The 16,870-nt window shown below is 38.1% G+C and overlaps 1 protein-coding gene across 1 annotated transcript in view; it reads right to left on the minus strand.

The window, feature by feature from the left end:
• Positions 1-12,781: 12,781 nt before the first annotated feature.
• Positions 12,782-16,870, minus strand: part of Lrig3 (leucine-rich repeats and immunoglobulin-like domains 3) — a gene marked incomplete at its 5' end in the record, with an annotated part of 39,351 nt that continues 35,262 nt past the window's right edge. The window contains 1 exon segment of the mRNA XM_005397422.2: positions 12,782-16,511. Coding sequence (XP_005397479.2) covers positions 16,270-16,511 — 242 coding nt within the window.

The following is a 16,870-nucleotide window of genomic DNA, read 5'->3' on the forward strand; positions in this document are numbered from 1 at the left end:
TCTGGATTTTACTCCCTGAGAGTTCAAGTGGTTGAATTAAATCACAACTCACTTTGGTCAATCATCTTGGGAGCTCTTTAGGAATTGGGGAAAAATTTTATTTATGATACAGCTTTCCACCTGTGCTGACATGGTATGGAATTTACAGCTATATTGAAAGCGTTATAACCAGCACCTCAGAAATTCCACATTCTCTTGAGCTGCATTATTGTGGAACATTTGTCAGGCAGCCAATTGCTGTGTCAGCCCTTAATTGATTTATATTAGGATCCATAAGAAAGAGGTGGGGTGAGGGTAGAGGTGAGCCTGGGCTCCCTTCTGACTACCATTTTCCCCGTTTCCTATACTTATGTGAGATTTACAAACAACGGAACATAGACATCATGTTTTCTCTGTGTTTTACTCTCATGTGTTATTTTTTAAATTACTGTTGTTAACAAAGCCAGTGCAAACTTTTATTGTTTTACTGAAGTTAATTTATCCTCTTCTTGCTATTATCACTTAATTCTGAAGAACACCTGGCCTTAAAAGTTGGACTTCATTTTTCCCTGAGGGTGGGAGTGGGGGTAATGAAGCCAAAAAATCTTCAAAGTTTTCTCTTCTGACAGCATTCATTAAAAAAAAAGGTAGTTAGCTTTAATAGCTCATTTTTATGCTTAGACTCCACTCCTCCTAGGTTAGAAACATAAATCTATATTACTCATTTAGGAACACCTGGTCTTAGGTTTAGCTCCAAGCTGAGGGAGCTGGAGGAAATGAGCAAAAGGGGATCACATTGAGAATGCACAAGATATTCATTCACTACCACTTTTTATTCTCAGCACATACGGCTTATGCAAGAGCTCCTGAACTAGCCATGGAACTTCCACAGTGCCTTGGCGGATCTGGTTGTACTCGCTGGCATCCTTGAGGGACACCATGGTCCTGGCCACTCCTTACTGTATCATATGTGTCACACATTTAGACTGTAAGTCTTGCTCCTGTTATTACAATGACTTCCACGCTGTTATTTTAAAACTTCTGTAAGAGGTGTGAGGTAGGGATCTTGGCTGGCAGGAGATAGTAGGCATGGTGCAAGTGTGGAGACTACAGACTTGAAAAAGGAAAGGAGACTTGGGGCTTTATCTGGGCCTCAGGCAACAGGGTAACCACAATTGAAAGCAACTCTGATGGAGAGCAGATCTTTGGCACAGTGTTTAGTATTTCTTGATCTCCACATCTGTTGGTTAGAATACACCTTGTTCACAGCAGACCTGTGTAACAGTGTTCCTTGGGCACCTTGTGGTTTGGTCAAGACTTGTTTCAATTACAGACACCTTAAAGTTAGCACAGCTTGGTAGAGTGTGCCTTGCTCATACAATATTTAGGCTGCAGAGCTTCTTTGTCCCTGTAAGCCACGGTCTTAGCGTATTGGTCATGGACTTCCTTTGACACAATATAACTTTGTCACTGGACAAAGTCTTGGTGACTGAGTGTCTTGTCTACAGTGTGCTTTGGTCACAGTATGTCTCAACCACTGTATATGTGCTCTCTCATGCTTGTATCTATGTGGATGAATCAGTACAGTCCTTGGTCATTGTAGTTCTTTAACCCCACATAGATGGGTCACAGAGGACACATTATGCTTTAGTCACCGTATGCATGGCATGTGGCTGCCATGTACCTGTGCCTGTTCACCTGGATCACTGGCTGCTAGGATCATGGCTCATGTGTGTCACTGTGTGACATGACCACAGTGTGATGTGGTTTTCCCACTGCAAATTCTCCTGGAATTGTGTTGTTCCCATGGAAGGTAGAGGAGAATAGGATTTCCAAAACAAAATAGGAGAGAAAAATGGCCACTATTGTAGGTGCTCAAAATTATGTTGGTATGCATATGTTATAGCTTTGATCTTAAGTATCCCACAAAGGCTTATGTTTTAAAGGTTTGGTACCCAACCTGAGGCACTATAAGCCTGAAGAAACTTAGTTTAGGTCGTTGGGGTATTAGGTCATTGGGGATCCCCTGAAGATGCCCTTGGGACCTCAGACTTCTCCTTTCTCTTTTGCTTACCAGCCATCATGACGTCAGCAGCTTCCTCCACCATGCACCTCCTGCCATGGTCTACATTAACACAGGTCCAAGCAGAATTGACTGAAATCTTTGAAATGAGCCCAAATAAACATTTCCTCCAATTTCAAGTTGAGTTTTGTCACAGCAGTGGAAGTCTGACTCACACAGCATAGTAAAATAATTTGTGTCTCAGAATGTTATAGCAGGTATTTTGGAAATTGGTATGCATACACAGGAGGATAGTCAAAAGTATGTACACTTAAATGTTAGCAGTTTGCTTCTCTGCCTAGTGGTATTGGAGTTCATTTTTATTCTTTATTGTTTGTCAACCTTTTGTTGTTTCTCAAAGTTTTTTGATTTCTTTCTTTTTTTTTCTTGTTCATTTTTTTCCCCAGTGCTGGGAATCGAACTCATGAAATTGCGCTTGCCAGGCAAGCGCTGTGCCACTGAGCTAAATCCCCAGCCCCTTGATTTATTTATTTTAAGCAAAGGAAAGTCCTTTATTCTTCAAAACCCACCTCCCACAGCCCTGGGTTATAGTCAGGGAGTTGCTGTAGGGTGAGAATCAGAATCACTCACTTCTCCCTCTGGTTTCTGTACGCTGGCTCTGACGCTCACAAAGATTACAATGAGGTAGTGGCAGGCATTGGCAGGAATCTATTGCTTCCTCTTACTCATCTTTTATCACTTTAAAGGAACATTATTCCTTCCTCAGCAGAATATGTCACCTCATTTCTATGCACAAAGTACTCATTGGACTTTTGTTGGATTATCTGTTCTAATTTCATGCTCCCATCTTCATAAAAATTCTATAAATCTTATAAAACAGTCTCTAGAGATTGTTTTCCCATTTTTCTTCACCTTCCTGTTGAAGTGCGCTACAACCTCCTAGGAGCAAGTTACAAGATCTGTTCTGAAGGCCCACCAGAGATGAAGGCTCCACAGCATCCTCGGATCACTGGCAGTTGAGTAAAGCTTTTCTTTAGGGTCAGTCTGGGGTCTTCTCTCTTAAGCAGAGGCCCATTGTTGATCCCAAGAACAGATAATGGATTTGCCCCAGGATCATTCAAAAAACAGTAGCTCAATCACAGTGAAAACAGGGAATCTGGTTTCACCCATGGGATTCCCCCCAGGTTTTAAAGAGCTCTACATATTTTTCAGGTGTATGCCATTTCGCTAGAGCTCCACACTATTCCTAAAACAAAGACTGTACTGATTTATTAACCATGTTTAACAACTGAGGAAATGATAAATACTTTCTGGAAATACCCAAAATGTAGTTTTAAGGCAGATGAAGAGCCCAAATCTTTGTCCTGTAACATAGGATCATAAATATGTTTTTTTATTTAAATCCAAAATATCAGGCTGAGGTAAGTCTAACAGTAGGTCTCATAGTTTAATAAGGAATTTGTTCGAGATTTTTATTGGCACAAAATGAACCAAGTTTCCTATTTGTCCTGTGTTATTTAATAATAGTAGGACTAAAATAAATTATAGTAGTAGTTATCTTTATTTAATCCAGGTGCTGGGAACCATACGCTTTCTTATTAATTATAACCTCACAGAAACCCTGGAAAGTAGGTTTAGTCAATTTATTAATAGTAAAACTGAGGCTTGGCGCTATTAAGGAATTTACATGTTAGAGCAGGGACTGAAGTCCAGATACATCTGATTCCTAAATCTGAGGTCTCACCATGAAACTGGTACACCTTCTGAAATTATAGACATTTTTTATTTGTAGAAGAGCTTAATTCTTATTTCCACAGGCAAATAAAAAGCACCAGTGAGGTCTGACACGATTTGTTCATATTACAACGTTTCTTCATTGTTCTCACCCTCTTACTGTACATATTTCAGTGGTGACTGTCCCTAGACATTTCAAAAAAATAGGATTTCTTAAAAATTAAACTGAATAAAATTACTAAATAGGTTTATTAATACATATTTTCTTCCAACTTTCCTCTCAGTAGCTTGGTGAGACATCTTGACTCTGGAAAGATAGATATGTTATTTGACTGCTTTTACCAATGGCCATTAAAGCAGTTGCAAAGTAGTAATTTAATCATACAACATATTATTAAACAGTTATCTTACCCTCATATATTGATCATTTAAATGTGATCCATAGGAATTCTGAGTTTATGAGCCATCTTTTTAGGTTTTCTGCATTGTGTTGTTAGAAATTTGCATTATCTCAGTTTTATATGGACATAAGGTGGGGACCTAGTTATGAAAAAAACAACATCATAATTCACAAGTTGAGATTCATGTCATTGCAGCAGAGAGGAAGCAGCATCTACAGGGAGCTCTGTGGATTCCCACAAGGTCTGTTAGAAGGTAGCTGTCTCAGGTGTTCGAGCTACCAGCCACTGGAATACACCCTGAACTGGGCAGTGAACAGAAGTGCAGAAATGGGAAGGACAAGAGAAGAAGTGAAGCTATACATAAACTCAAGTGCTGGCCCAGCACGGGTCTGGAGATGCTCTAATTCACAGCAAGGCATAGCCATGTGGTTTCCTGCTGGGACACGGAGAATCTGTGACTCCCCAGTCAGAGTTGTAGATACCAGCCCAAGTCTGAAGAGTAAACCACATGATGCAATGCACATACCTTTCGGGGGAAGAAGGCAGGGAGCAGCTACAGCTGGGCACTTGCTCCAGACACCTTTACCCACACCATAGGCGGAGCTACACCACTCCTATACCTTAGGCTCTGGGCCCAGGGAGATACAGGAGCTAAAGATAAGCTTAGAGGTCGAAGGAAATCAGGACCCAAAGACACGAGTGGGTTGGGAGCTGAGAGAAACAGCCTGCACCAATGGATGCACCCCGGCACACCCCCACCCCGGCTACTGAAATCGTCACAGAGCCCTGAGTGAGCTGAGAAAACGTTGGAATGAATTCCAGAGATGGTGTGAGGACAAGAGGGAGTGGCTTCAAAGTTTGTGGCTGCTAGGGAACATCAGGCTGGAACTCACTGGAACAGGTAATTCATTGGTTCCAGCACTCACAAAGCTTCTCACGTATTCCTCCTATATTTCCTTTTTTTCAACAGCAAAAGAAATCACAGAAATTACACAAACATATAGAGACTGAACAACATTCTTGAGTAATCAATGGGTCAGAGAAGAGATTTTAAAAATGTCAAGAAATAAATACAATGGCAGTACAATATATTAGGTCCCAGGAGACCCAATGAAAGTAGCTCTAAGCTGGGAGTGCCTGCCTTAGAAAACTACGGCAAAGCCAAATAACCTAATTATGCATCTCAAAGGCCTAGGAAAACAAAAGCAATACAAATGCAAAATATGTAGAAGGAAAGAAATGATAAAGATCAGAGTGGAAATCAATGAAATTGAGACTAAAAGTAATACAAACGTTCAATGAATCAAGGAGTTGGTTCTCTCAAAGGGTAAAAAAGATCAATAAGTCCTTAGCCAAATTTACTAAAATAAAGTCCCACATAAATGCAACTAAAAATGCAAAAAGGAAAACCACAACAGACACTGCTGAAACCCACAGAATTATAAGAAGCTAGTTTGAAAACTTATATTCTAGCAAATTGAAGCATCTAGAAGAAATGGATAAATTCCTACATACATATGACTTACCAAAGTTGACCAAAGGACATATAAAAACACTGAATAGACCAATAACAGTCAATGATATTGATTGAATAATAAATAAAAGTCCAAGGACTGATGAGTTCGCTGCTGAATTTTACCACAATGTCAGAAAAGACCTAGTGCTAATATTTCTTAAACTCTTCCATGCAATTGAAAGAGAAGGAACATTGCCAGACCAATTCCATGAAGCCAGCATGGTGCTGATACCCAAACCAGACTAGGATGCCACAAAAATAACCAAATAAAGAAAACTAAGGGCAATATTTTTGATAAACATAGGTGCAAAAATTCCCCATAAAATACTTGCCGAAAAGAATGGAACAAACCATTGAAAAGATCATAAATCATGACCAAGTAAGCCTTACCCCAGGAACGTAGGAATGATATAACATACAAAAGTCAATAAATGTAATATAACACATAAGAAGAATTAAGAATAAAAATCACAAGTTCTACAAAAATGACCAAGATTCAAAATATATGTGTGAGGCTGGGGATGCGGCTCAGTGGTAGAGTTTTTGCCTTGCGTGCTCAAGGCCTTGGGTTTGATCCCCAGCACTACACACACACACACACACACACACACACACACACACACATACACACACACACACGAATGAAAGTAATTATTGTGTATCACAAACATATGCCAATAAAAATAAAACTGTCATGGATAAATAAAATTTTACATGTTCAAAGCTTAAAAATTACTTCATTGAGGATTAGGAATTATAGCTTCTGGTCACAATATAACTTCCACTACCTAATCTCTCAAACAGACTTTTATTTCACTCACCTGCAACAATCCACCTGAGATACGGTGGTTCTCAATTAACTCTGGTTACTGTGTGTTTCTAAGAATGATTTTAAATTAGCTCCTTCTCCAAAGTTTATAAACTCACACAGTTCTAACATGTCCTAACTGTAACTTCTTTCACTCTTGCCCCTCTTCTAAGCTACAAATTCACCATATTTTTTGTCTTCACTTCAGAACTGCTGTACAACTCACTATAAACTAGGTTCTATCATCCCTGCTTTTCTGACAGTAATGGACATTTAAGGAATGCATCACTGACATTGAAGTTAGAAAGACAGGTGCTTAAATCATAGATCCTGTAGCACTCACTGGCCAGAGAAGACACTTAATTTTTGTGACTCTCAGGTGGGAAAAGTATCATTAACACTGGAAAGTTACAAAGTATGAATAACTTGGCATGCTAATAACTTGAAGAACTGTGCAGGACACTTCCTGTAAGACTTCTACTCCAGTGACACTTTGAACATATGTGGATCTTCTTGAGAGTAAAATCATTGTTTTTAATATCCTCTTTTTTTCTCAATGCAAGTTCAATGGCCAATAACCCTTAGTATCCGTTGCATATAATTCCAAATCCTTAACTTCTTTTTCCCCTATACTTGCCTGATATAACCCTGAGTTAATCCAACTCTTGGTCTTCTCTATGCCCGCACCTGCACGTTAGAGTCAGACTGTAGAAAAAGCCTGCCGTAAATATGTGCCAAACTCAAGTGAGCCCATAGTACAGCCCAGACACCATGCTGTACACTTCATTAGTACAACTTCTACCCTGCTGGTGTGAAATCTCTAACAATCCTCCATTTTCAATATCAGTCCCTAAGGCGCCAAGAAATTATAAGATAGCAGAAGGGAAATTCTACTAGTCCCACAGAGAGGTGTCTCCACGCTCCAGTAACACATTTCTATATCTGTGACGGTGGCATGGAGCTTTTATCCGTGTGCTCATTGTGAAGACTTCACACTGGTAGGCTAGTCTCTGGTCCTACAGTTCTGTCTCTCTGTCTCTGTTTCTGTCTCTCTCTGACTCTGTCACTCTCCATCACTCTCTCTCTCTCTCTGTCTCTCTGTCTCTGTCACTTTCCAGCTCTCTCTCTTGTTACAATAGAATGCCTGGAAGGATGGTGCATACTTACCTTATCTAATTTTTTCCTCTCCATTCTCTCTTCAGGCCATTCTAATCAAATGTTTGCACCTATGACTCCATCACTGGCTGTAACTCTGGTGGCCACAAATGATCCCCACTTTGCTAAATCCACAGATAAATTTCTCAGTTCGTATGTTTCTTGTTTTCAGATCTACATGGACAGTTATTCTCTTCCCCTTGATACATTTTTTCACTTGGACTTCAGGATATTAGCTAAGCTCTGTCCTAACTAGTGATGCACTCTCAATGAGCTTAGATGGATTCTCCTCCTCTCCCAGACCTCTTAGATTTCGAGAGCTCCAGGGCATGATTTTGGACATCTTTTCTGTCTCTGTCTCCATAGGCGGTCTAAATTGATTCAAAGACTTTGCTGTCTTAATCTTAATGACTCCTGAGTTTATAAATTCATCCAAGATTTGTATATTCAACTGTCAATTTGACATTTCCATTTAAATACCACCAGAATTCATGTGTGTGTCCAAAATTGAGCTGACGTTCTGCTATGATCCCTGAACTTCCCTCTGTGTTCCCCATCTGAGACTAGTTCCATCTCTCTCAGACAAAACAGTTACGGTCATCCATGCCTGTACTTTTTTCTGTCATATCCAACATCATCTTCTTGACCCCAAATTAAAAATCTATACACAATAATCACTACCTCCATAGCTATAACTCCAGTTTAAACAGCCGTTATTGCTTGGATTATGAAAATGAACACAAAAGTAGTCTCCTTTCTTCCCATGTTGCCTTCTTTGGTCCATTATGATAGCTATACTATAAGCCTGTTAAGGGCCTCTGGATGTAGCTCAAGGGTAGAGTGCATGCTAAACATGCCCACGGGCCTGGGTTCAATCCTGAGCACTAAATAAATAAATAAATAAAGCTGTTACACATCTTTCCTCCGATCAAAATCTTTCAAGTTAAGAATTTTTAAGAACTGAAGATAAATTTTCAGACTCAATGTATACCTTAAATGTCTGATACAGTAAGTAAAAATAAACCTACATGCAGACTCATCATAGTGAAACTGAAAAGCATGAAAGGTGAGTGAAAAACCTTAAAAGCTACCAAAGTGAAAAGTTGGGTCAACAGCAAAGGAATGACTACTAGAAAATGGATGAACAGAGGATTCTGGAAGACAATGGAATAACACTGTGTCTTCGAAATGCTAAGCTACTGTACCTAAATGTAATACAGTACTTTCTATGCTGAACCATAATTAAAGTGTGAGAATAAAATGAAGATAAATTTAGGCCCACAAAAACCATGAGAATGTTGTTTTCAGCCAGCTAAAAGAGAACTCCTAAAGAATATAGTTCATCAAGAAGAAAAATAAACCAAAAGTAATGAAATTGCATATTAAAAGTGAAAGAATGGTAAAATATGTTGATTAGTTTAATAAACAATGAGGGAAAACATTTAGAAATATCAATGAAAAAGTTGCAAGTCAGGAATTCAAAATGTAAGATAAAAATATAACTCACAACCTTGTTTGGGGAAAAATAAGGGAGCAATGCTTTTCAATTAAAACAAAACAAAACAAACAAACAAACAAAAAAAAACAAAAAATCGACCAAATAGGGAAAGAGAGAAACAGAGCGAAAACATGTTACATTTTACTGGCAACTTCTCCAAGAACAAAAATACAACCTATAAATTCTACATTAGCAAGGAAAGAGGAAAACGAACAAGGAAAATTTCAGCAATCTAAGAGAAGTGAGGAAAGAGGAAAAATGAAGCAGAAAAAGAGATGAGAAACAGAACAAAATAAAAGAGCATATTCCAATGCATTATCACTACTTTTGAGGTGGGGGCACTGGGAATTGAACTCAGGACCTTGCGCTTGCCAGGCAGGTGCTTATGCCGCTGAGCTATCTCCCTGGCCTTCCAGTGTGTTAGTAATTCTCAAGTGAGAGTAGCATCCACTGGCTGTGATGGTGAATTTTAAGTGTCACTCTGGCTCTGCTAAGGGACATCCAGAGAGCTGGCAAAACATTATTTCTCTCTGGAGGGTGTTTTCAGAGACATGAGCATTTCAATAAATGGACCAAGTAAAGATGATTTGTTCTCCCCAATGTGAGTGGGCACCATCTAACCTATTTTGGGAGCAGATAGAACAAGATGGTAGAGAAAAGTGAATTTGTCATCTCTTCTGGAGCAGGTATCGCCATGTACCTGGTCCTGCTCTTGGACGTTAAAGCTCCAGCTTCTCAGGAGCTTCAGGAGGGTCTTACCAGTTTCCCCTTTCTCAGCTTTAAGTCAGACTGAATTTTGCAACCAACTTTTCTGGTTCTCCAACAAATGCATAGCATAATGTGGGATTGCTTAGGCTCCATAACCATGTGAACCATTCCCCATAATAAAGCCCCTCTTCTGCTTCCCTGGTTACTGCAATGGTTTTGTTTCTCTAGAGTTCTGACAAAACTAGACTTCCATGTTAGAAAAAATTTAGGGATATGTTGATTGTAACAGACACCTTTTTCTCATGGTTGGTTGCTTAAAAAAAAAAAACAAAATTTGCTATCTTAATCATTTTAAATGTATAGTTCCATAGTATTAAGTATTTTTCTGAAACAGATCTCTAGAACTTTCTCATCTTGTAAATCTGAAACTCTATACCCAGTCCCATAACCTCTGTCCCCGGTAACAACTGTTCTACTTTCCGTTGTTATGAATCTGAATATTTTAAACACTTCATTAAAATGGAATCATACTTCAAAAGTGGCACAGAAAGATTGAAAATTTACAGAACTGGAGAAGATATACAGATCAAATTTAGAAAATTAACTTGGTTAGACGTCAGACACTCCAAGCAAATTATGTGCTGAGCAACACTGCTGTTTTAGGGAGTGGGTCACTGAGGAAGAACTCATCAGCAAAACAAGTGTAGAACTAGAACAGCGTGGAGATTTATAAAGAAATATCAACAACAACATACTATTCTAGTAAAATAAAGATCGTACACATATTACAGAGTTTGGGAGTTAGGAGCATTGATGATTTTGGCAAAGCAGTTTCAATTGAATTTGAGCAAATTCTTATTTCCCTCTTGGCAAGGAATTATGCTTTTAAGAAGCTTGAATAAGGAAAAGAAGAGAAAGATACTGTTTTGTTAGGCTTTGATAACCATGTTTATAGGTCGAGGATATTAGAGATTAAAGATGGAGGGGCAGCAGTGTCTCTCTCCAGGGACATCTCTTTAGCTCCCACATAAGCCTAGCTCTTTCACGTGGAGTCAGTTGTTTTTCTTACAGAAACAGAGATCTCTTGACACACTGATTACTTGTTTAGTATCCTGCACTTGAACCGATTTTCCTGCCAAGTGTTAAACCACATCATCTGGTATTTAAAAACAAACATCAAAATACCCAGTACTCACAGAACCCTTCATTTGCATATTAGTCTCTTTGCTATTGCTATAATGAAATACCTGAGGCTGGGAAGAAAAAGTGTACTTGGATCATAGTTTTGAAGGTTCAAGGGCACTGTGTTGGATCTGGTGAAGATCACTTGGCAGATGGCATCACATGGCAGGCACAAGTGTGAGATGGGTCACAAGCAGAAAGAGTGTGGGAAGGGGCCTGACTGACTCTTTTATACAACTAACTCTGGAGAATCTCACTGAGGTACCACAAGGACTACCTAATCCCTTCTCAGGATGGTGCCTAATAATGCAATCACGTTGTACTAGATCCCACCACCTCTTAAACTACATTGGGGTCCAAACATCCACCACGTAGCAACTTCCTTTCCTTCAGGACAATGTCCTATCGACATACAAGTTACATACATTTTTCTTAGTACTTGTCATATGACATCATAGCTGGCTTTGTAACCAGCAACCTCCCTGTGATTTTATGATAGTTTATACACAGAGTTCTGTGGGAGAGAAGCTGCTATGCTTGGCATGAAAGCAAGGTCTTGGTCTTAAAGGAAGAGCTGGATTCTACCAACTGAGAAAGGACAGGGGGTGAACATTTCAGGGCAACAACTTTCTTGTCTATCTGACTAGGGGTTTCTTGAGGGAAGGATATTTATTTTAACAGTGTTATCATAGGCATAGCATGGAAGACATTACCTAGCAGAGTAGCCATTCATTAAAAGTTTTGCTGAAACAAAGATGAGGTCATAGCATGCACAAGACTATTTAGTTTGCAAATGACATTGGGCATGAAGGCAACACAAGCATGCTGAACATCTGGGAGTGTGTGGGGCTGAGTGAGGGCTGGAATCAGCACGTGGAAGATTTTACATGCTGTAAGAAGGACTTGAAGTTAATCGTTAAGGTTTTTAAACAGATAGGTGACCCATTCATGCCTATTTTTGAAAACCACTGCTGATACCAGTGAAGACAATGATTTGAATAGACCCAAGATGAGAAGAGCAGTTAAGAAACTGCTGCCAGAGAGAGATAAGGGTCTGAACTTCAACTGTGGCAATGGGATAAGTGGAAAGATGTGAATGGCCTTGAAAAAAATCCAGGTGCAAAATCAGCAGCAATATGAGCAGAGATGAGTAAACAAGGGTGTGCCAGATCTCGAATTGTTCTTGGACGTGGCTGGCATGCATAGATAATCAGCTCAGTCTGGACATGGTGAGTGAGGTGCATGTAACACTTGCGAGTAGCTTATTTAGGTGGCAAACATTTGAGATGGGAAATTAGCGCCAGTTACAGGGGGCTACTACATTACAGCACTTAGCACACAGTGCTATCTATCAGGTGCTTAGTTACAAACCTGCTTCCTTCCCCACTGACAAATAGGATGAGAATCATTTCACTAATTTTCACATCACCTGGGCAAAATCACAACTAAGTATATAAAAATGTCTTACAAAAGGGTGTGTGACCAAATTTAAATTCTATAGTTGTAGATAGGATAAAAAAAGAAAGAAAAGAAAAAGTAGAAATTTCCAAAGAACCAACAGCACTGAGGTTTAGCAGAGGCAGGCACTTGCCTCGCATGTGTGAGATCCTAAATCCAAGCCGCAGACCGTAAAAACAAACCCAACTGAAACAATAATCAAAAGCGCAGGAAGGTTTTAGGTGTTGTGTTCAAACCTGATTTAAGAAAAAGCTGTTAAACCATGACAGCCCACAAAGATATATGGAAAGAGAAAATAATTGTAGAAGAAACCCAAGAATTAAGTTGTAACGTTGTTAATTGCTTTTATTCTTCAAAATGTATTTTTACAAGTTCTTTAATTAAAAATTGCAATTCTAATAAAAAGCTACACGAGAATATTGGTTAAATTTTTCTTCTGTTTATGGATATCTAGCATATTGGGAAGGTATGGACTTCAGATATGGAATTCTGATCCTTAATACCAAATTCTGTATTACAGTAATAACAAAATTGATAAATTGTGTAAAATCAAACATTTTTATCAAAAGATATTCCACAATGTTTCTTTCAAAAATGGTCCTAAATATTGGGGTAATTCCTTAAATATATGGGGACAAACCCTCTATTAAGTGGAGTACCAAGCCAGAATGTTGGTATAGGCCTATTATTTCAGCACTCTGGGAGGTAGAGGAAGGAGGATTATTATTTTTTTTTTTATTTTTGGAAGGAGGATTATAAATTAAAGCTCAGTGTGGGCAATTTAGCAAGGCCTGTCTCAAAATTTAAAAAATAAAAATACTGTTAATAATAAAAGGGCTAGGTATGTGGCTTAGTACCAAGGCCCTGGATTCAATTCATAATACCACCACTACTACCACACACACACGAATGTATCAACCAAAACTTCTGTGCCATATTTGGTCAAATCTGAAATCTCTCAAAACTGGTACAGTACTTTGTCATACACTGTTTAAGGAATGTCTCATGAAAAAGATACGTTCTGTCTGGTAACTGGATATTTCTGAAAGATTGAAATTATTCAACTCAGGAAGAAACTGTATCCCCCCCTTTGAAGGCGAATAGTTTCTTTTTTCACTTTTTTGGCAGGACACTGTGTTATTCAATGTGTTAATAGAAAGCCTTCTTAAAAAATGGTGAGTTCTAAATTATCCTATTACATAAATCCAATCATAACAGACACCAAGAGGGGCAAGGACAGATCGAGCATTTCACAATGACATTTGGTTCTTAATCTTTTCAAAAAATACCCATGTAGTATATTTATTGTAACACTGGCCATAAAATACTTTTATCACATTATCAAAAGGACTAAAACCCCTCACGTGTGACAGATACCAGAAACTACTTTCCTTTTTCCTATCAATATTTTTAAAGCATTGTGATTAGCTCTGTTCTGAGAAATAATTTTTTGTTTTCTTCTGTAGGAAGGCTATGAAAATTATACATATGCAGTAATTAATTTTATAAAGTGTTGCTACAACTAATGAATGTTTCTCTAATAGGATACATAGTAATTATCTACCAGTAATGGAATTAAGAAAAAAATATGATCATCTATTAAAATATGTCATAGATCAAGCAGTGTTATATCAGGAGAGAGTGAACTGAAACTTTGAAGTGTTTTTCATCAACAAACAAAGTGATCAGGGGACTGGAAGTGTAGCTCAGTGTTAGAGCATTTATGGAACATGCACAAGATCCTGGGTTCAATCCTCAGCACCACAAATGTAAATAAACCAAGTGACTAACACTTACCTACATTTTGCTTTTTCCCTTAAGTTTATGTTATCTTAGGATATTTGAATACCTACTAATTAATTATGGTAATTCAATATGAAGTTCCAACATTATGTATTTTCCTTTCCTGAAAAAGTCATTGAGAAATCAACTTCTTTTCCCAGACAATGAAGATTAAATCTACTCCACAGGTATGAACACAGAAACACAATAAAGAGGAAAGATATTGATGAATCTAAATTTTAAATTTCAGGCACTGATTTCAACTTTAATGCTGCAATCTGGAAAAGCTAAACCTTTAAAACAAGTTCATAATCATTCAAATACCCCAAATGATGTCTGCATCACATTTGACAAAAATGAAGACAAATTAACAGGAAGATTTCCAAAATCTGGCCGGATGATAAGGCCAAAGCACACAGAGTAACTTCTCTGTTTTCAAGTCACTGGAGGCCCAAGAAGGATCCAGCTTCCTCTCTTGGACTCTGATGTCTGAATTAAGGGAGGAAAATCCTCCTGCAATCTGGGTTCAGGCTCCTGACTCACAAGTGAAAGAGGTCTAAACTCACTGAACAGGAAAACTTGACCCCCACAACTTTCCTCTGAGAAGCATCTTTTTTTCTAATAGCTGCTTTCAGTTTAGTTCAAAGAATGGACAAAGGCAGAAATTCCCACCTTCAAGTTTAGATTTTTGAAACTTAACATGGTATGCTGTATTAACTCCTTTCATGCCGATTTAATTTATCCTGGGCAAGAGAGTTCTCTTTAAACTACACATATGCACGAGGATTTACTAAAGAAAAAGTCTAATTTTTAAACCTGAATTATTAAGCTTAGTAATTTTATTCCATTTAATTATCCTGAACAATGCCACCTTGTCTTGAAAATACACAATCTTTTCTCTGTGTACATAGGCCGGTCACATAGCAATAATTTCACTGACTATTGTTTAAATCAAATGTTTTAAGTGGTTTTATGTTTTTAAGTAACAGCTTCAATGTTTAAGTTTTTAAAAATAGAGCTAAGATGACCAAATTAGGAAAATATTTTGTTAATTCTTAATGTGTCAGAGCAGCCAGAAGTGCCATTTATATATAGTAACCACTCAACCAACAGAAAATCAGTAAGAACAGAAAGGAATTCTACTAAGATCTCATTATGACCTGGAACAGGGATGAAAATGCATCTCTTCTTTAGTTTTCTAGTTACAGAGATGTGCAATAAACCACTCTTGTTGTAATACAAAGGATGGTAAATGTGAAACTATTTGGGCTGACACTGAGACATTAGACCATAGAGGGAAACATAGATTAAGCAGTGATGAAAGCAACGATTATTATACCATAGTAGGCCAAAATATAACAATAAATTGTTTTTTGTTTGTAAAGTTAGAAATATACTAATGTACCTGAAATCCTTGTAGGTCCTTTTCATTTATAGTGTGCTTTTGCCTACAACAATGTGATTTGAATCCTGTTAGGCAGGCAGAAGGTTAATTTTTGCTTGTACTTGAAGAGGGTTAAATATGATCATCAATTTGAGAGGTGATCACACGAACTAAGTCTAAAATGTGTTGAAAAACAATCAAAAATATTATTGTATAGATGGGGCTTGGCATCAAACTGACACGTTTTATTAAATGTAATGTGCAAAATAAAATGAAGTGACCTCTATTCAAAAAAGGTACAAGACAAGTATTATTTAAAAGGTTTTAGTACTTATTTTCCATAAAAAGAAATCTGGTATTATAAAAATACATAAAATAGTCATGAATTTATACCATTAATTTACATAAGACTTTTTTTTGTGTAAGACAAAGTTATAAAATACTTTAAAAGGTATTTTTATACGAAAGTTACTCCCAGTATAAAATTTTTATAGCTTTTTGTAATTTTGGTTCATCTGTATAAATAAGACACTTTATCCTTTTAAAATTCATAACTCCATTTAAAAACATAAGATTCTTTCTCTTTTAAATAAAAGTCCACTTGAGGTAGTACGTTAAAGTTTTGTTTGGCCTCATTCAGTCTATGTGTCCAGGTCGTAAGACTGAAAATTTGGAGTCCTGCAGTTTTCTAAAGTCTGTTTATAGGTACATGCGTGAATTTCTTCCTGAAAATCTGTCCTTTCTCTCTCATCTTCTGACTCAGAGTCCAAGTCAGGGGAAGCAGGAGTTTTTAAGGGAAAGGTTCTCGGCTCACAGTCTGACGGCTGTTCAAAGGTTGAAAAGGCATCTAAGTGCGGTCTTCTCAGAGGTTTTCCAAACGTCCCTGAAAGGAGAAAAAGACTTTGAGCACACGGGTCCTTTTGCTAGCGTATAAATCAACCAAGTACAATGCAAATGAAGAAGCATTTCACTCCCATGATCAGGAGCAAGCTGGTCCTACAAGTCCCCATTATGGCGCTCAGCTCTCTGTGTCTGTGCTCTGTGTGCCTCGTATAACACAACGAAAGCATCTGCACTCCTTTTGTCACAGCCACTGAATAAATGCATGCATTCTTCATCACTTCCCAAGAGACCTACAGGAACATGGACTGCTGCCTAAGGAAGTTTCTGAAGTTCACCAGTGTAAGGCCCTTCCACCCCTCCACACTCTCCTTTCAATTCTGGAATAACTCTCCATGAACA

The sequence above is a fragment of the Chinchilla lanigera genome, unplaced genomic scaffold (genome assembly GCF_000276665.1).
Source record: "Chinchilla lanigera isolate Chin_1 unplaced genomic scaffold, ChiLan1.0 scaffold00057, whole genome shotgun sequence".
Taxonomy (NCBI): Eukaryota; Metazoa; Chordata; class Mammalia; order Rodentia; family Chinchillidae; genus Chinchilla; species Chinchilla lanigera.